At 40.1% G+C, this 21,835-nt stretch overlaps 1 protein-coding gene across 1 annotated transcript; it reads right to left on the bottom strand.

Moving 5' to 3' along the window:
- Nucleotides 1-227: 227 nt before the first annotated feature.
- klb (klotho beta) lies at nucleotides 228-21,339 on the bottom strand. Its single transcript, XM_067458119.1, has 6 exons — nucleotides 20,514-21,339; nucleotides 15,155-15,668; nucleotides 13,164-13,429; nucleotides 12,044-12,309; nucleotides 10,415-11,274; nucleotides 228-2,801 (listed from the first exon to the last, which is right to left on the bottom strand). Exons 1-6 carry the CDS (start codon nucleotides 21,225-21,227, stop codon nucleotides 2,368-2,370), a joined length of 3,054 nt encoding a protein of 1,017 aa, XP_067314220.1. The 5' UTR covers nucleotides 21,228-21,339; the 3' UTR covers nucleotides 228-2,367.
- Nucleotides 21,340-21,835: the final 496 nt, after the last annotated feature.

Here is a 21,835-nt window from a genome sequence, read left to right as displayed (position 1 = left end):
TAAAATGACCGTTGAATGCTTTATATCATACTTAAAACCTTTAAAAAAAAATGTATTTCCAATAATCAAAATATCAAATCAATTAAATTTAATAATTGATTATGGTTTAGATTAACAACTTATTTTTAATAATTTATTAAAATTGTTAAGAATAATAGTCCTATAAAAGCAGGATAAAAAAAAAACGCCTTAGGTTCCGTTTTTTTTTTTTTTTTTTTTTTTTTTGGTTTGTTGCATCACTTTAAAAACTGTCCGACCAATGAGATTGGCGCTTTTGTTCAAGTGCCTGGAGCTACTGAATTTACAGTAAAACAACACTTGGTGGCGTTCAAGCACTAAAGGTCTTGCCAAACACACATTGATACCTAAAAGGAGACGGCAAAGAGAAAATAAGAAGATGAAGAATAAGATGCATCGAGGCAAGATGAATGTAGAGCTGCGGATCTCTTTGGTTTCTGAACACAAAGAACTTCATGACAAAAGCCGACTACACATATCTCCATAAGAAGTTGTTATTGAGAGGAATTGCGGATCAAATATGATTCAATGGTGAGTTTCATTTCACTTAAGAACTTTTTCAATAAGCGCCATCTGCTGTCAATGAGTGAATTTGCTGATAATCGCTTGTGTATGAACACAAAGAGGCATCGAAAAACGCTGGCGATAAGCGTCCCGGGGTGCACGAGGCTTTAAACTGTAAATTACATTTACAATCCGGATTCCACAATTCCCTCTGGATCACAGAAATCATACGTGCTTTTATAAACGGGAAGTGCATTTATCTGCACGGAGAGATGGATGGTGTACTCGAGTTTAGGCGAACATGTTCTCAAAGCGCTTCCTCCTTTTGCAGCCCCTTTGTGTCCACATTTTGTGCAAATACGGCAAGCAAATGTGCATGATTTGATAATCGCACATGTTCATACCGCTGTACTGTTACAACCCTAGTCAAGTCAAGTCAGCTTTATTTATATCGCGCTTTTACAATGCCGATTGTGTCAAAGCAGCTTCAGTGTTAAACAGGAAAATATTGCAACAAAATTAGATTTGGCTGTACAGTCATTATGGAGAAAACAGTGATGTCATCAGCTCATTTTAATTTATCATATAGTGTCAATGTTGGCAGATCAGTATTATAGTTTATAGAATTAAATAAGACCTAATAATATCATTTTATTTGGATATTTAGTTGAATAACTTAGGCCCCATCCATACGGAGGCCCGTTTAGCTGTATACATATACATTTTGTACCGTATCAGTGTTTCGTCCACACGGGTCCGGCGTTTTAGAAGCATGAATCCGATATTTTTTGAAACCGAGTCCCAAAGCGGATAAATCTGAAAACGATCATCTTCCGTTTTCGTGTGTACAGCGAATCCGTATATTTTCTGAAACGGTGATGTCATCACACGACGTCCAGCACGGTGAAGAGTTAGGGATACAACTACGGGCACTGGGCATGAGCTCATCAATATCGCCTCATTTAATGACCGTATCTGCATACCTGTAAGGGTATGTTTTGGGTTGGGGTAGGTGTAGGCATTAATAAAACACATCTGTAAAGAAGCAAATGTATTTATTATTATTTTATTGTGAGATTTTGCCTCACCTCCGACCACTGCTATACCCCTGCTAGCCACAACTCTTCTTCTCCGTTTTTAGTGTATTTCTGTGGCCACATTACAGCGCCACACACTGGCCTGGCATGCAAACTACATCGTTTTTAGTCAGTTTCGTTAATCTCGTGTGGACGCAGATATTTCTTGAAACGAGGGGAAAAAAAAGATCAGATTGGGAAAGCGCTGGTTTCGTGTCGACGGGGCCTTAGATCATAATGTTAGTGTCCCCAACTGAGCAAGCCAAGCCAAAGGCGACAAAAGGAACCAAAACTCATCAGGGCATGATGGAGAAAAATAAACCTTAGAGAAACGGACACCTTACAGGTCAGAAATCATATTAGATTGAGATATTCAAAGTTCATGGGTATCACGCAAGAGACGGGTTTATTCAGGATGGCGCGTCGATTACACAAGATTATGAATATTTGACGGATCGGAGTCATGGCGCCGGAGTCGGGTTTATTGAGGATGACGTGTCGAGTAAATATTTATTGAATATGAATATTTGACGGATCGGAGTCATCGCGCCGGAGTCGGGTTAATTGAGGATGCGGAGACACCAATGGACACGGTCTCAGCACACACTCCAGGATGCGCTGTTCACCTACACTGATGCAATGCGATGTATGTACACACTGAACCGAAACGGGAGACATTTGATGTTTAATTATGTGTGGTGAGTTTTTGGGTGTGATTCCAGTGTGATTCTGCACATTTCCCTGTGTTTAATTGTTATATTTTGCTAGTTTAACAGTGCAAGTGCCTTGTTGTGTGTGCCGCCCTCATCATGGGGAACCTCTGCTGGACTGTGAATCTCTGCGGCCTGACGTTAATCTGCGTACTCTTCCTCTTCCTCCTCATCACAGAGATGATGATGAGCGCGCTGAGCATACACACGCTGATGGAGACACACACACTGAAGAAGAGCAGCGGTTTGTTCTCTGCGATCTGAGTGCAGAGTTCACAGCTCGTCTGGTTGTCCGCCGCCTGGCAGGGGAAAGGTCGGAGGTCAGCGGCGGAGGGGAAGCCTCGGTGGGAGATGATGTCCCGGTAATGGCTGACGGACGCTTTGGGTCGAGAGTGATGAGCGGCGGAGCTGAAGAGACCAAACTGAAGGTCATGATGGTCTTGAAGCTTCCAGATATAAAACCCTCTAAGATTGACGGCGTCCAACTCACGAGCTGCTCGCAGAGAGAGAGAGAGAGAGAGAGAGAGAGAGAAGGAGAGAGAGAGAGAGAGAGAGAGAGAGAGAGAGAGAGAGGGGGGGGGGAGAGAGAGGGAGAGAGAGAGAGAGAGAGAGAGAGAGAGGGAGGGAGAGAGAGAGAGAGAGAGAGGGGGAGAGAGAGGGAGAGAGAGAGAGAACAAAATATTATATTGTTAATATTAAATATTAGTTAATATTTAAATGTATTTAAATAGAAATACAGTGCCTTGCGAAAGTATTCGGCCCCCTTGAACTTTGCGACCTTTTGCCACATTTCAGGCTTCAAACATTATGAGATGAAACTGTAATTTTTTGTGAAGAATCAACAACAAGTGGGACACAATCATGAAGTGGAACGACATTTACTGAATATTTCAAACTTTTTTAACAAATCAAAAACTGAAAAATTGGGCGTGCAAAATTATTCGGCCCTTTTACTTTCAGTGCAGCAAACTCTCTCCAGAAGTTCAGTGAGGATCTCTGAATGATCCAATGTTGACCTAAATGACTAATGATGATAAAGAGGATCCACCTGTGTGTAATCAAGTCTCCGTATAAATGCACCCGCACTGTGACAGTCTCAGAGGTCCGTTTAAAGCGCTGAGAGCATCATGAAGAACAAGGAACACACCAGGCAGGTCCGAGATACTGTTGTGGAGAAGTTTAAAGCCGGATTTGGATACAAAAAGAGTTCCCAAGCTTTAAACATCCCAAGGAGCACTGTGCAAGCGATAATATTGAAATGGAAGGAGTATCAGACCACTGCAAATCTACCAAGACCTGGCCGTCCCTCTAAACTTTCAGCTCATGCAAGGAGAAGACTGATCAGAGACGCAGCCAAGAGGCCCATGATCCCTCAGGAGGAACTGCAGAGATCTACAGCTGAGGTGGGAGACTCTGTCCATAGGACAACAATCAGTCATATACTGCACAAATCTGGCCTTTCTGGAAGAGTGGCAAGAAGAAAAAATGGTCTTTGAAAGTTTGCCACAAGCCACCTGGGAGACACACCAAACATGTGGAAGAAGGTGCTCTGGTCAGATGAAACCAAAATTGAACTTTTTGGCAACAATGCAAAACATTATGTTTGGCGTAAAAGCAACACAGCTCATCACCCTGAACACACACCATCCCCACTGTCAAACATGGTGGCGGCAGCATCATGGTGTGGGCCTGCTTTTCTTCAGCAGGGACAGGGAAGATGGTTAAAATTGATGGGAAGATGGATGGAGCCAAATACAGGACCATTCTGGAAGAACACCTGATGGAGTCTGCAAAAGACCCGAGACTGGGACGGAGATTTGTCTTCCAACAAGACAATGATCCAAAACATAAAGCACAATCTACAATAGAATGGTCCAAAAATAACCATATCCAGGTGTTCGAATGGCCAAGGCAAAGTCCAGACCTGAATCCAGTCGAGAATCTGTGGAAAGAACTGAAAACTGCTGTTCACAAACGCTCTCCATCCAACCTCACTGAGCTCCAGCTGTTCTGCAGGAGGAATGGGCAAACATTTCAGTCTCTCGATGTGCAAAACTGATAGAGACAGACCCCAAGAGACTCACAGCTGTAATCGCAGCAAAAGGTGGCGCTGCAAAGGGTTAACTTAAGGGGGCAGAATAATTATGCACGCCCAATTTTTCAGTTTTTGATTTGTTAAAAAAGTTTGAAATATTCAGTAAATGTCGTTCCACTTCATGATTGTGTCCCACTTGTTGTTGATTCTTCACAAAAAAATTACAGTTTCATATCATTATGTTTGAAGCCTGAAATGTGGCAAAAGGTCGCAAAGTTCAAGGGGGCCGAATACTTTCGCAAGGCACTGTATATCATCTTTTTTAGCAAGTGTTTTTTTTTGATATTTTTAAATCTTTTTTTTCACTTTAATTCTACATTTTTTATGATTGTGACATGCAGGTAAACAAATAAAAATGTAATGTATAAGTAATGTTTTTGTTTTAAAATGCATATATTTTTTTAAATATATTATTTATTAGCTAGGGTTAATGAAAAGCAGTGTGGGAAATATATAACACGCAGAGCACTGTTTTTCAAATATGCACACAGGTAAAAACAGGACATGCTGTTCACAGCTTAATCACGTAATCTGTCAGGACACACACACACACAGGACACACAGGACACACACACACACACACACACACACGACTTGACTCACATCCACACAAACACTGTAAAGCATTGGGCTGAAGGATCATACAGTCTCCTCATGATGTCCATGTGCTCACACCATCTCAAAGGTCACTCATAAACAGCTCTTACATCAGTATGACCTTTGACCCCATGATGCTGAACCACAAAGGAAGCGGCTGATTACGCTGTGTTCTTGTGTTAGAACAGATAATGCTAGATAACACACACACACACACACGCACACACATACACACACACACACACACACACACACACACACACTGCAGCTCTAGCATACTGCAATACGGCTATTTCACCTCTGATGTTGTGATTAGATATAATAGGGACATGTTTCATAATCACAGCTCATTAGCGATGTTTGCTGAGGCAAGTATCGCTATTTCTGTTGCTCATACTTACAGTTATATATATATATATATATATATATATATATATATATATATATATATATATATATATATATATATATATATATATATATATATATATATTTAAGCATATGCCATATAATCATAAAGACCTAAATATCAGAGACTTGAGGGTACAGTCTTGCAATTTATTTTGCTTCAGATAAAAAGCACTGTTCAAAAATAATTGTATTTTTCTGATTTAGAGCTGGTTCGTTTGGTTTAAGGAATGAGATTATGTAATATAGTAAATGCATCATTTAGTTAATATTTCAATAGTTTAACAACACATTTGCATGTTCATGGCTCTGATTTCGGTTAAAGGGTAACTAAACCCCTGATCACAGCCTAACTCCACCCACTTGCAAAGTAGGCAGAGAAAAAGGCTGGAAAAGTGGGCCGAGTCCAGTCAAGTCGAGGGGACGAGCTGAGGGCGGGGCTAAGGAAAGGGGCGTGCACCCGAGACACGCAGTAACGGATTGATTGACAGCTGTCAGACTCAGACAAAGATGCAGTGTGACACCAGTAGTTTTGTAACAGAGAGCGGTCATTCGAAGTAGAGGACTTTTCTCCCCCGCCTTCACCTTAAGTGGAGGAGAGTGAATTGTTTGTAGACAAGGGGCCAGAGCCACTGACTCAATCTCAGTTAAAGGAAGTGTATGTAAGATTGTGGCCAAAACTGGTACTGCCATCACTTTAAGATGACTGTAGAGCGGTGTATCCCCTCCCTCTCCCCCTGACTCGAGGTTGCCAGATTGGCTGCAGGATCAGCAGAACGTTTGTAGATCTACAGCTGTGGTAACTAGAGCAGATCTGGCAACCCGGATGCCCAAACACTACTGACTCGTGATTGGTTGATAGGTGGAGGGCGGAGCTTCAGGCCAAAACACAACATGACATCAACATTAGCTGAGGGCCGCAACAACAACTTTATAATGACAATATCCTGGCCGGACTACTGTTGGCAGTGACAGAAGTGTTTGAAATTAACATGATTTCTTAATGTCTAGTGACATATCAGGGCCATTTTATAATTAATTGAAATACATCTCTTACATACAGTTCCTTTAACTCCCGATGCCGGCGATGCTAGCGAAGCAGCAGCGCAAGAGAGAGTGGGACCACTGACCTAATCTATGAACAGTCACATCCTTATACTGAATGCCTAATAGATGTATTTTTATTCAGATTAATGAATCAATAGGCAGCGCAGGACCATTAAGTTCAAACCTAATAGCTTATTATAAACAGATTTCCTCAAATAAAGTTAGACTGTATACGACAATTCACTGTGACGTCACAACAGTAATAAACGATCTTCCTGGTGGCAAAAGCCGAAGCGTTCCAATGGCAACGGTAGTAAATTGCTTGGGATTCAGACATAGTTAACATGATTATTGAGGGACTGATTAATTAATTCAGGAGATAGCAATACATTAAATGCCTGACCTTGCTCCAGTAGCTGTAGCGCTAGTCTAATACCATCATTTTTTCAAACGAGCCTCAGCCTACACTTGAGTAGTTATTTTAGTGACTGTTGCTGTTTGACTTACAATACATTAGGCTATCGTAGATGGTCTATTTCCCTGTTATCTAACTAAAGACCATGATCGTTTTCTGTTGCTCGGAGTCGGATCAGACGTGAGCTTCTGACGGTCAAAAGGATAGCGTGCTGTAGACTAGCGCTACTCTGCTAACGTAAGCCATTCACTCAAACTAAACTCGCGGTGATGATGAAGCCAGTGTGGTTCACGCATCAATCATCCATCAGCCGACAACTATGTTCTGCTTTTCCTATTTCTTCCATTGACATTCGATCAGTAGCCTACATGACTCTAGAAGTTCAGTCTCTTCCTACTTTTACTTCAGGCAGTGACTGGCAATGAGGTCGATCTTTAAAAGAGATCTAAAGTTTACTAATATTAGTCTTGAATTTCCCCAGCTGAAGATAATTATGCTCTGCTATGATTTTGTAGATGGACCGGTGTGAGAATACTTCTCTGTAGCGCCACTTTTGACGACGTCCTCTCGCTTTAGCCTCCTCACCCACAGGTTTTGCTGGATATATTTACTTTTTTCTGAATGAAATCGATACAATCCTTCACCTTCTGCTGTATACCTGACGGCACAACCCCAAACACAATACGTTTTCGTCAAAGTTTCACCTTTAATCAACAACAATGTTCTTAACTATGTAACTGTTTACAGTAGCCGGCTGATCTCTTCAGTTGGTCAGTAGAAGCCGCTCGCGTTCTGCCACCCGGAAGTATCCTGGTGCCGATTGTTTACAGACATTCTGAAATGCTGTATATACGCCAGCATGCAACTGTATTGTTGTTCGTTACCACGGCAACCACTTGCATCTCAGGGTTTTTTGAAAGCGTGTCTCATGTATAAAAAGTCTCTGTACACATGACGAGTGACAAAAAATACCGCAAGAAAAGCCTAAGGTGTACTGACAACTGTATTGTTTAACCGTTTTTTTTCCTTCATTATAAGGTTGATAGCAAGTGTCAAGTAAGTTTCATTCATAATGTTTCTACTTCATGTAACATGAGCATTCATACTTGAGTGAAGCCGTTCTCATATGATGAACATGAGGGAAAACATTTCTATGCTCTATTCAGGAGCGTGGATTGAGAGCCGTTGGAAAGAGCCAACATACAAACCCGATTCCAAAAAAGTTGGGAAACTGTACAAATTGTGAATAAAAACAGAATGCAATTATGTGGAAGTTTCAAATTTCAATATTTGATTGAGAAAACAACACAGATGACTTATCATAATTATGTTTAAACTGAGAAAATGCATCATTTTAAGGGGAAAATATTTAAAATTTGATTTAAAATTTCATGGCATCAACACATCTCAAAAAAGTTTGGCCAAGGCCATGTTTACCGCTGTGTGTCATCCCCTCTTCTTTTTATATCAGTCTGCAAACGTCTGGGGACTGAGGAGACAAGAGGCTCAAGTTTAGGAATAGGAATGATGTCCCATTCTTGTCTAATACAGGCTTCTAGTTGCTCAACTGTCTTAGGTCTTCTTGGTCGCATCTTCCTCTTTATGATGCGCCAAATGTTTTCTAATGGTGAAAGATCTGGACTGCAGGCTGGCCATTTCAGTGCCGGATCCTTCTTCTACACAGCCATGATGTTGTAATTGATGCAGTGTGTGGTCTGGCATTGTCATGTTGGAAAATGCAAGGTCTTCCCTGAAAGAGACGACGTCTGGATGGAGCATATGTTGTTCTAGAACTTGGATACACCTTTCAGGATTGATGGCCTTTCCAGATGTGTAAGTTGCCCATGCCACACACACTCATGAACCCCAGACCATCAGAGATCAGCTTCTGAACTGAGCGCTGAGAACAGCTTGGGTTGTCCTTGTCCTCTTTAGTCCGGATGACATGGCGTCCCAGTTTTCCAAAAAGAACTTCAAATTTTGATTCGTCCGACCCCAGAGCAGTTTTCCACTTTGCCACAGTCCATTTTAAACGAGCCTTGGCCCAGAGGAAACGCCTGCGCTTCTGGATCATGTTTAGATATGGCTTCTTCTTTCACCTGTAGAGTTTTAGCCGGCGACGGCGAATGGCGCGGTGGATTGTGTTCTCCAATGTTTTCTGGAAGTATTCCTGAGCCCATGTTGTGATGTCCATTACAGTATCATTCCTGTGTGTGATGCAGTGCTGTCTAAGGGCTGAAGATCACGGGCATCCAGTTTGGTTTTGACCCTTACGCACAGAGATTGCTCCAGATTCTTTTAATTTTTGGATGATATAATGGGCTGTAGATGACGATAACTTCAAACTCTTGTCAGTTTTTCTCTGAGAAACTCCTTTCTGATATTGCTCAGCTATTGTTCGCCGCAGCATTGGGGGAATTGGTGATCCTCTGCCCATCTTGCCTTCTGAGAGACACTGCCGCTCATGTTGCCAGTTGACCTAATTGTAAATTGGGTCTTCCAGCTGTTCCTTATATGTACATTTAACTTTTCCGGCCTTTTATTGCTACCTGGCCCAACTTTTTTTGGAATGTGTAGCGCCAAAACGAGCCAATACTTGGCATGACATTTCAAAATGTATCACTTTCAACATTTGATATGTTATCTTTATTCTTTTGTGAATAAAATATAAGTTTATGAGATTTTTAAATTATTGCATTCTTTTTTATTCACAATTTAAACAGTGCCCAACTTTTTTGGAATTGAGTTTGTTCGTCACAATGACCTACAATGTCCAATAGGAAAATTCAACTGCAGTAGCCCCCGCTCAACCTTAAGAGGGCAGCATTTACAACATATATTGTAGAATTAAAACACTTTATACCCAAATGTCAAAACATTTACTCGGATTAATGAACAGCACTAATAAAGCCCTAGCATTGCAGATCATTGACTAAAAAAAGTTGTTTAGGGTTTAGACATGTTACCCTTTAATGGTCACGTATAAAAATAAAATGAATGTAAATAGTTTTTATTTTAAAATATTTTTCAAATTAATTTTACATTGTCTGAATAATTAGCCAGGGTTTAAGGAATTTATTATAATTATTTTTATTATTATTATTTAAAATTGCTTAAGAAAAATAATGATGGAACTAAGCGAATGCTATAGATAAAGAGTTGTGCTTTACAGATGCCAAATGCAAATAAAATTATATATATATAATATAATACTATATATATATATATATATATATATATATATATATATATATATATATATATATATATATATATATATATATAATACAAATATTCAAAAAATAATAATAAAATAAAGGAAAATAGAATACAACAATAAAATGCAAATTAAAATGCAATAATATAATGATAAAAACTTAAATGACAATAAAATCTAATTAATGATCAAATAAAACAATATTAAAATAACAAAATAAAATAAAAATAATGATAAGATAAAATAATGTATATAAAAAAATAAAAAAAAAACAGCCAAAAATGTGCTTCTGAAATTCTTTAATCGCTATAGTCAGATTCAGCTCACCTTTCAGCGCCTCCTGCAGGTAGTTTCTGATATAGCGTTGTCTCAGCTGGTCATTATGGGGCTGTGGGTCATCCACCCCTGATGCTGTGATGATGATGGGCAGGCCGTCACCATAGCGATCCTTCACCCAGCTCAGCATCCTGCGGAGACCCCAGGGCACGATCGCCTGTCCCATGTGAGACGAGGGCCAGGTGGGGTCGGTCATCAGCCTGCAGCCGTGGTCCTGGTTCGGCGGTTTGGGCGGGTTTGGGTTGCGTTGGGACGGTTGGTGCAGCGGCAACACCAGACGTGTTGTAAAATGATTCAGAGCCACGAAATCCAGCGCACCTTTTAGCTCCTCCCTTTCATCATCGGTGAAGCCAATCAGAGCGGAAGGACCGCTGCTACGCCCCTCAAACAGAGGGTCGAGAAAACGGGCCAGTTCAAACAACAAAAAATGCTGCTGTGCAGCTCCGTGCGATTCTAAGAACGGATTGGCCGGTTCTACCCAATCAGCATGGAGCGCGAAACTAACTGCCACCCCCTTCGTCCGCCGGAACCGCGTGTCGTAAACGCGCCAGGCTTTCGCGTGCGCCAGGAGCAGATGACGCGCTACCGTCCGTCTGTCCTCAGCCGTCCCGCTGTACGCCTCCGTCAGCCGGTTCGGCTCATTAATGGTGATCCAAGTCGGTACCAAGCTACCAAATTCCTGGTAACAAAACAAAGCATACTGGACGAAAGCCTCCACAGTGGTGTCGTTCCTCCAGCCGCCGCTAACATGCAGCGGTTCGGGCAGACCCAGCGAGGGCGACCTGTAGCTGGGATGATAAAGGGTCACGACCGGCTCGATTCCTTTGCGGACCAGCTCGCTCAGCACACACCTGCAGAGGTGGACAAAGTACACAACTTCATTACTTGAGTTAAAGTAGAAGTACTACTGGTCAAATATTACTCTGCTACAAGGGAAAGTTGTAAAAACAGATTTTTACTGAAGTAAAAGTACAGAAGTATTTGTTTTCAAAAGTACTTAAGTATCAAAAGTACATTTCCTTTTTTATCTCAACGTATTATTATTTTATTATTGTTGTATAAATGCACATTATGCCATCATGGATTAAGCCAGTCAGTGATGCTCCATCTGACATACTAGCATACGACTAACTTAAACTCATTTAAATACTTGTAGAAAAGTTACAAAGCTCTTTATGAAGCTGCTGTCACTTTAAGGCCGAATGCACCAACCGTTTACGTTTACTTAAGAAATAATCATGTTAATCACAAATGAACATTAAACATCCGTCTTCTTTCATTTTGCTCTAAACTATAAATCAGTGTTTAATAAATGCTGTGAAATCATTGAACTTCACGAGACTCTACAAGAGTGATTCCTGAAAGGCTTTCTGCAAAAACCCAAAGAAAAAAAATCATCCGCTGACTTTAAAAGTTTCTACAGAAATGACTTTAGACTTCGAGGACCTTGATAGAAATGTAGTGGAGTGAAAAGTACGATATTTGTCTTTTAAATGTAGTGAAGTTAAAGTCATAAGTTTCCAGAAAAAATAACACTCAAGTAAAGTACAGATACTCAAAAAGTGAACTTAAGTACAAGACTCGAGTAAATGTTCTTAGATATGGCCCAGCTCTGCACACCTGTAGAACCGAACCTTCTCCGCATCCACAGACGACGGGTCTCCGCTGGGCATGAGCTGGGTCCAGTCCAGGGTGAACCGGTAGTGTGACGACCCCGTGACCCCGAGGAGAAAGAGGTGGCGCTGAATGTACAGGAAGTCAGTGCACTGCGCCGGCCGGGTGTTAAGTAGGATGCCTGTAACGGGTTTGAGAGCGCTGTCTCCGGAGTAATTCCAGCGGTACAGGTGCGGATCGGTGAACTGCGGCGAGAACGGATGCAGGTGGACCTGGGAGAACACAGCAAGAAATCAAGATGAACATTTACATCAACTGCACTGCAAAATGCTTTTCTTACTTAGTATTTTTGTCGTTTCTATTCAAAATATCTAAAAATTCTTACATTAAGAAACATTTACTAGACAAGTAAAAATGATTGTCTTGTTTTGGGAAAAAATAACTTCGAACCATTATGACTCAGTGAATCGATTCATGATTCATAACGGTTCGAAGCTTTCACTATATAAGTCGTTATTTAGTTTTTTTGCGCACTAACTCTATTCTGGCCTCTTCATCAATGATTGTAGAGTCGCTGTAGCGAGATGGGCTTTGTAACGACGTCTTTAGTGCCTTTATGGGTCTTGAGAGAGGAAATGACATTGGTGTCAATGAAGGCCTTTCTGAGCCATCGGATTTCAACACTAATATCTTCATCTGTGTGTGAAGATGAGCGGAGGTCTGACGGGTGTCCAACCACAGGAGGAATTAATCACACTATTTACATTTCTTGGTGAACTAACCCTTTAAGTGCTAGTCTTTATTGGTCACGTACAGCTGGAAAACATGCGCCTTAAGATGTTTTTTGAAAATGGCTACAGACTTGGCTGCTCGAATTGAGATAGACAGGTCATTCCACCAGAATGGTCCAGGAAAAGGTCCGTGAGAGAGATTTCATGACACTTTGGGATGGAACCACGAGGCGTCGTTCATTTGAAGAATGTAAGCTTCTGGCGGGCGTGTAAATCAAGTGAGTTTAGGTATATTGGCGCAGAGTTGCTGGCTGCTTTGTAGTGCCTTGAATATGAAACATTCACAAATACAACAAATAAAGAGATTTTGAATGCTCGAATCAATTCGAACTGACCTGCAGTACTGATTCTGACACACCGAACTGGAAGTCGCAGGGGAATCGGCCCTCGATGTTTAGGTTGCTGTCGGCAGGGAAGCCGTTGTCCCGGACCAGCCGTCTGTAGAAGTGTGCGCTGGTCTTCGGGAGTCTGTGGCGCTCAGGTTGGCTGAAGTCGATGTAGAACAATCCCCTCCGTATGCCATATCCGTGATTCCATTCAAAACCGTCCACCAGACTCCAGGCCGTGTATCCAAACACACTCACTCCATCTACAGAAACGGCTGAGACAACACAGTCACAATCTTACAGTGCTGAGAATACACAGTTTAAAGGGGCGGTTGCATGCGATTTGACTTTATAACTTTAGTTAGTGTGTAATGTCGCTGCTTGAGCATAAACAGTCTCTGCAAAGTTGCAACGCTGAAAGTTCAACGCAAACGGAGATATTGTCTTTTAAAGTTACGGCAGTTTATTGCCTACAAAAGCGGCCGGTTTGGACTACAATGAGCTTCTTCCTGGGTTGGTGACATCATAAACCCTCGCTAGTCTCCGCAGATGTGACTTCTGCCCGTAATGGGAAGGGGCGTGGCCTTAACCTGTGCTAACTTCAGCCAATAAAAGTACAGGAAACTACATTTGGCCATCTGACCAATCTAAGACCATTGCGTTTTTCAGAGGGATGGGCTTCATAGAAGCAGGAAGCAGACGAGCCGTTCAAAGGACAGACAGCGGTGTGGAATAAAGGGAGAATAGAAGAAAAATACGGCGTTTAAAAACACAGAACCGGCCCTTTAAAGAAATGCCTCTGTTGTTCAATCATTCCCCAGCGTGTTATGAAGATGCACTGACATCTGTTTATTAATATAGCAGAGATTTGCATTTCATCCCATATTTTTAAAATGCTCTAGGCATCATAAAACACCAAGACAACAATAATGAGCAAATGATGATTAGTGATCCAGAAAAAGTGCACTGAAATATTTCTTCACCTAAAAGATAAATAATTAAATGAATACAGAAATAAAATGTAGTTATTTATATTGAAAATATTAAATAAATAGTACTTATTTGTTTAAAAAAAAATTAAAATGTGGTTTTATTTAAAAAAAAAATCACTATAAATATAAAAAATACATACATTTTATTTACTATAAATACAATTATTTATTAAATTAAATTAATTAATGTATTTATTAACAATAAACATATTAATACATAATTAGTTTATTCACTATAGATAATTTAAAAAATATTAATGTAAAAAACATTTAGAGACAAATAAGTATATACATTTATAAATGTATACAAATAAATGTTATATTTATGACTAAAATACTTTATGGATTTATTATAAATTTAATAATATATAAATAAATAGTTTATTTTAAATAAATAAAAATATACGTATTTATAAAAAAATATGAATACATATTTAATTAAAAATATGAATGTAAAACAAACATATTTAGAAACAAAAAAATAAAACAAATTAATATAAACTTGTATATCTTCATTAAAATTAAATGTCTTTATTAAATGTATTAAAATAAATAACTTTTATTTATTATAAATAAAAACATTTTACTTAATACTTACTATATATACATTAATTTATAAAATACATAAATGGATGAATAAATAAAATGTACGTATTTATTAAAAATAAATATAGTCATAAATAAGTATTATTTATTCAATAAAATACATTTAACGATAACAAAAATGTGTATTTATTGTTTATGTATTTATTATAAATAATTGTATTAATAAATACATTGTTTATTTAGTATAAATACATAAATTTATAAATATATATTTAGAAAAAATATTAATAAATAATTTAAAAATATACATTAAAAATAAACTTATTTAAAAACAAATAAATGTGTTACTTTTATTTAAAATAAATAAAACAATTTCTTTGCAAAATTTCACGAGTGGCATTTGAGATCCATATGAATACCACACAATAACACACACACACACACACATACACACACACACACCTTGCATGACTTGCATGATGAACTTCTTCATCAGATAAATGGCCACAGTGTCCTCGACTCCGACAGAAGCGTCAGAGAACCATCCGCTCTCTGCCACCAGCACCTGCGGATCGCCGTACGTCAGCCGAACCCAGACCAGAATGCTCCTCAAATCCGGCGTCACCGTCTGCCCAAACCGGGCCAGACCTCGGCCCACCCTCAGGGTCTCCGGCCCAAAGCCCAAAGAGAAGAAGTCTGCAGTTCCTTTCACAGAAAGCCTTTCCTGCGGAGTGAACTCTGGGATCACACCTCGATTCGAGGCCTTCAGGGACTCTGGATAATCTCCGTTTCCAAATATGGGCTCTGCGAACCAGCCAATCACAGCCTCCATGGACTTCTGACAGAGCTCCACATTGGCTGGCGAGGCCTGGCCTTGAAGAGGCTCCACCCAATGAGAGCCGAGAGTGATGGAGACTTTCCCGCCCTGATGAGGTCTGAAGGTCTTGTTGTAAATATGCCACGCTTCAGCATGTGCCTACAGAGACACAAGATCAAACCGTCAGAGAGAGGCAGAGATGCCTCAGTTATGATCTCAATAATTCATGATCTTATGCAACACAGCCTATTACTGCTGGTCAGATCTGAGCAGAATCACCTGATATTATCAGTGGCCAGCTGTAAAAAGACTTAATGCAGAACAGTTCATCTCCATTAGATTTTACACATCTTGCACTTTCATTTAGCAGAGCACGGAATCAAATGCAACAGAAATAAAACACATCATTCATCTGAAGGCAGAAAACGCATGGAAAATGTCTACTCTTGTAATGTATTGTGAAAATTACGTGTGTGTGTATTGTGAAAATTGTGTGTCTGTGAGAGAGAGAGTGTGAGTAAGTGTGGGAGTAAGAGTGATGTCATATTCACACACTACACACATTACTAAACCAACATGTACACCAAAAGAAAGACAGAATTTTTTTTTGCTTGCTTCGTAAAAGTGGTATTGGGGGAAAATTATGACTTAAAAACACGTATAACAAAAATTGGTTAAAAAAAACACAGCCCAACAGCGAGGGGTCAGACAGGGCTGCTGCCTCAGCCTGACTCTATTTAACATTTATATTAATGAATTGGAGGATCTATTGGACCAATCAGAGTGTCCAGGACTTCAACTGGTCGACACAGAAGTCAAATAGTTACTGTATGCAGATGACTTAAGCCCCTTTCACACTGCACGTCGGACCCGCAATATTCCCGGAGCATTGCCGGGTCGCCTTCTGTGTGAAAGCAACCACGTCCCGCGATTGATTACCGAATTCGACCCGGGTCGGGGACCTAGTAACATTGCGGGATTCGACCCGGGACGAGCGCTGTGTGAACAAAAGCCAAAACTAATGCCGCAACGTGTACGTAGTTATCGTGCGACTCCTAGAGCTTGTTTCTTCAATAACACAACCCTGCAGTGCCAGAAGAGCTCGTCGGTGTTTTAAACGCAGAGAGTGTTCGTATACAAAAGAAACTAAAATTAAACAAGCAGAAATGAGCGCAAACGGGACACAAGTCGAGACCACGGAGCTCCTTACTATCCGCGCTGAAGCGGAGATCGCTCGCCGTTATACGTCACATCCGGATGTCACGCGTCAACTCGACCCGGGACCGTTACGGGTTGTGTGTGAAAGCGCACATTTTACGGTATTTCACTGGCAGTGTGAATGGACCAAATCTAGTATTATCCGTGTATTTGCCGGAATCGCAGTGTGAAAGGGGCTTTATTAATTCTGTCTAAAACACCAAAAGGTCTCCCGAACAACCTATATATTTTGACTAAATACTGCCATGACTGGTCCTTAGAAGTCAATTTCCAAAAAAACTAACCAAACTGAAAGTCTTACTTGGTGAAGGACTGGCCTTCTCTTATATAGCACATCATATTTATAAATGCCACAAACTGAGTGAACACATCCTGATTAATAATTACTATTAATGTGTATTCACTGTAAAAACAATTATTAAAAAAATAAGTTACCCAGTTACCTTAAAATTTTAAGTTCATTGAAATTAAAAATCTGAGTTAATACAATAAAAATTAGTAAGCATACTGGGTAATTGTGCTTGAGCACCTGCCTCTTTGCCCCTTGATGCCCAAAGTGCCCTTTTTGTCAAGAAAAAAAAAACTATTCTATTTAAATATAGGTCTATACAAATAATTAAAGACCCTTTTGTGAAGGCCTGCCCAATGTAACTATTAGTAAAATTAAATACATTATACAATAAAATGATTCACATGATGATGACCTTTCACCCGACGACCTCATGTCTCACGCCGCTCGTGCGCGCCAGTGGAGAGTGGACTGTGAAGCGGATTCTTCAATACAGCGGTAACGTTAGTGTTGTTCTCAGCGAAGTGTTTGTTTAGTTAGTTATTATTTGTTAGCATTTTACAAGAACGACATGGAGAGAGCATGGAGCTGTTGGTTATATTGATGTTTCCTGTATGTGTAGAAAAGTTTCACGGCCGTAGAGTTACACAGTCTTGTCTTTGGTAATTTACTAAAATCTAATACTTTAACCTATTATTTTTATTCCAGTATTTATTTTTAAAAAAAAAAAAACACTGGTAAAGACTTATACTGACTTTTCATATTCTGAATTAGCCTATATCTGTTTTTTTATTATCATTAAAAATATAACGTTATATAAATTCAGAACAGGTTTCAATCATTTTCATGTCAGTAATGTTCATCACAGAGAAAAGTGTAGCTTTAATGATAATTCATCTGTATTTAATTTATTTGTGCAGTTCAGAAAGGTGTTACTATTACGTTTTCTTTCTAAATGGCCACCAGTAAATATAACATTTATTATAATGGGTTTATATTAAGATTGTTTTAAGTTCACTTAAATTAAGTGTTTTTTAAAGCCTAATAAATATTGAAATTGGTAGCTTTCATTTATACTGTAATGTAATGTCATAATGTTTCATAGAGACATTAGTATCAGTGAGACTGGCCTTCATTCCTAAAAAGATGCCAATACAACACATATTTACAATATGTTGTCTTTAAATTGTTTCTACATTAATTTGGAGAGTAACTGAAATAACTGTAACAGTAGTGTTTACAACAGCAAAATCACTATGACCTCTAAACTCAATAATATATCTCTGGAAATAATACTTTAAAATGTATTATTAAAAATATCGATATCAATATAAAATGAACCTGACCTAACATCAAAGTGCAGAGTACATGAGATATGGCCCTAGTAGATTTCAGGAAAAGGTATGAAAATACCCAGGCTATGAATATGAAGGAGTTTTTATGTATGTTTATGACAACTGTCATTAAGTGTCATTCGCTCAATTATGTCATTTTTAATGCAAAGATGGCATTATGTGAGATGTGTTTGTTATGACAACTTTACATTTTAAAGTTTGTCACTATCACTAACATCTCACATAATGTCATCTTTGCATTAACTGAGCGAATGACACTTAATGACAGTTGTTATAAACATACATAAAAACTCCTTCATATTCATGACGTTTCATGTTATGATTATGAATGTGTCGTGTCAGTCTGATGCACACTCCTTCAAATAAAGTGTTACCGCTGGTTTTAATGTCTATAGTCTGAGATATACTCCAGCAGTATCAGCAGCAACAACAACAGCAAAGGCAGCAAACCCACTAAAGGATTTATTTAGGAATTTAAGATTAAGATTTTACCAGAAAAAGTTTTAGAAGTTAATGTTAAAAATCTTGTATAATATTGCTTTTTTTTGTGTGTTTTTTTTTTTTTTGCTTGGTTTTTATTTTTATTGCATAAATGTAAATCAGTTTTTGCCACGAAAATAGCCACAGATACTGACATGACGTTAAATAAAACTATTCAGTACTGTACGTAACGGGCCACGATGATTTTGAATAATGACCGTGTCCTACCTACAGTTTACTATAACAGCTGTTCTTTACTACTAACAGAATCATAAGCATAACTTTCTAATCCCAGAGTTAATAATAGGTGGAAAGATTTTTTTATTTTTTTAATTTTTTTTTTTTAACTTTTGACCTTTTAAAGGTTTCTTATCAAAACTGCATCACAGCATTTGCTGCCATATCAATACAGAAACATCCGTATTGAAACGCGTATCAGAAAGGAGTGTGTGTCAATATATTGCTGTATTGATATTTTGGGCACAGCCCGATTAAAAGCCTTGTTCCATGTGCCCCTTTTATACTTCACCTGCCCCTCCAAGGGTCTCTGCACGGCCCGGGTCATGCCAATAAAGCAATATGAATTGAGTAGAGTGAGAAAGAGTGTGTATTGTGTGTGTGCGAGGAAGGGAAAGTGTGTGTCTGTGTTAGTTTGTGTGTGTGTTTGAGAGAGTGGGAGTGAGTGTGTATTTGAGAGAGAGCGAGAGATAGAAAGTGTGTGTCTGTGTGTGAAAGAGTGTGTGTTTGTGTGTGTGAATGAGTGATTGAGTGAGTGTGAGTCTGTGTGTGAGAGAGTGAGTGTGTGTGTGTGTGTGTGTGTGTGTGTGTGTGTGTGTGTGTGTGTGTGATGGGTAGGTTTAGGGGCAGTGTGTGTGTGTGTGTGATGGGTAGGTTTAGGGGCAGTGTGTGTGTGTGTGTGTGTGTGTGTGATGGGTAGGTTTGGGGGCAGTATAAGGGGATAGCAAATACGGTTTGTACAGTATAAAAACCATTACGCCTATGGAGAGTCCCTGTAAACCACATAGACCAACATGTGTGTGTGTGTGTGTGTGTATGTGTGTGTTTGAGAGAGTGCAAGAGATAGAAAGTTTGTGTGTCTGTGTGTGAGAGAGTGTGTGTTTGTGTGTGTGAATGAGTGATTGAGTGAGTGTGAGTCTGTGTGTGAGAGAGTGAGTGTGTGTCTGTTATAGTGTGTGTGTGTGTGTGTGTGTGTGTGTGTGTGTGTGTGTGTGTGTGTGTGTGTGTGTGTGTGTGTGTGTGTGTGTGTGTGTTTGAGAGAGCGCAAGCCGCAAGAGATAGAAAGTGTGTGTCTGTGTGTGAGAGTGAGTGTGTCTGTGTGCATGAGAGTCTGTGTGTTTGTGTGTGTGTGTGGACTTGCTTTGCCAATTTTGACAAAGGAAGTGACTTTTGTTAAATGTAGAAAACAATGCATGGCCTCTGAAGGCTTTAAATAAATAAGTGTATATATTAATAAATATTGCATTTTAATTTCTCTCAGAGTTGTGGCCATTAAAGTCTCCTAAATGTCTCGTGACACACAGCTCTGTTTCCCAGCGCAGACGGTGTGTGAAGGTCTCAGTCACTGCATTATCTCTGCATGTACTCTATTCACAGCTGAGGTGAAAAATGAGCCTGACCTTTGACCTCTGAGCCTAAACTCACCCTGATGAGGTTGTGTGCCGCGATGAAGGGGTCAGCGTGGTCTCCGGTGACCCCCGGAGCGTGAGCCCCCGTCCCGTAGCCCTGCACGGCCAGGAGGAAAGGGTTGTGCATCGTGAGCCAAAAGCGAACCTCCGCACCAAATGTCTCGAAACAAAACGCGGCATAATTGGCAAAGACATCCACCATGCTCTGGTTCAGCCAGCCTCCGGAGCGCTCCTGCAGGACCTGCGGTAAATCCCAGTGGAAAAGCGTCACCACAGGCTCCACCTGAAGCTCCTTTAACCTGCTGATCAAACGCCGGTAATGCTCTACTCCAGCCAGATTTGGATTCGCGGTCGTGTCGCCATCAGGGAAAAGACGAGGCCAGGAGAGAGAAAAGGCGTAGAACTTCACACCCAAATACTGAACTGATTTTAAATCCTCTTCCCACTGAACGTAACTGTCACTGGCTGTTTTGTCTGTGCGGGAATGATGGGTAAAACGGTCCCACACGGACTCTCCCTTCCCATCCGCATCCCATGATCCTTCATTTGGGAACGCCGAAGTCCCAACACCCCAAAGAAACCCGCTGGGAAAAGTCCCGGTCTGCAGGTAAGTCTCATTGAGCGGCTGCAGCCACAGTCTTGATGCTTTTCCCAGCGGGACACACTCCGTCAATCCCCATAAAATCAGCACCGGAATTAACGTGAGAGACACGCGTGAGACTCGCAGCATCCTGAGTGAACTATCGGAGCAAAAATGCTGTTTGAAAACCGAAGCAAAGCATCACTGATGAAAGGAAAGGTGAAGCGCATAGCGATCCAGGCGCGCACATAAACACTGAAGATCTGTGAGTGCAGGAAGACAGACCTCCGATCAATGATTAACATGAACTCTGATCCTCTCATGACTTACAGCGGCTGAGAGACACAGAAACAAGAGGGAGGGACAGACGGAGGCGGAGGATGGATGGAAGGAAGGAAGCATAGAGAATGAATGAGGTTTTATCTGCCGTAAATTTAATTAGGCTTTTACTGAAACAGACACTGATAGGCGTTTCTGCAAACTCTCTGAAAACACAATTTGCATCCGTTTAATTTTTCTACAAACAATGTGTGTGTGTGTGTGGGCATGTTTTTGTGACATATGAGGACACAAATGTTTATAATGCCATGGGTATGACACAGGTATTACAGGAGAGGGTGAAATATGAGGACATTACCCATGGCCCCACTTTACAAAAGGCTTATAAATCACACAGGAGGAGTTTTTATGAGAAAGTAAAAATGCAGAATGTTTCCTGTGATGGGTAGGTTTAGGGGCAGTGTGTGTGTGTGTGTGTG

The sequence above is a fragment of the Pseudorasbora parva genome, chromosome 11 (assembly GCF_024679245.1).
Source record: "Pseudorasbora parva isolate DD20220531a chromosome 11, ASM2467924v1, whole genome shotgun sequence".
In the NCBI taxonomy this organism is placed as follows: domain Eukaryota; kingdom Metazoa; phylum Chordata; class Actinopteri; order Cypriniformes; family Gobionidae; genus Pseudorasbora; species Pseudorasbora parva.
This window is presented reverse-complemented; position numbering and strand designations above follow the sequence as displayed.

What these genes read in the sequence shown, in the direction of transcription:
- klb (XM_067458119.1), bottom strand. Translation starts at nt 21,227, where the DNA reads ATGCTGCGAGTCTCACGCGTGTCTCTCACGTTAATTCCGGTGCTGATT. An exon ending in CATCATGCAAGTCATGCAAG is followed by an intron (nt 13,430 to 15,154) that starts GTGTGTGTGTGT and finishes GTGTTGTCTCAG; the next exon opens with CCGTTTCTGTAGATGGAGTG. An exon ending in CCTGCAGGAGGCGCTGAAAG is followed by an intron (nt 2,802 to 10,414) that starts GTGAGCTGAATC and finishes CTCTGCGAGCAG; the next exon opens with CTCGTGAGTTGGACGCCGTC.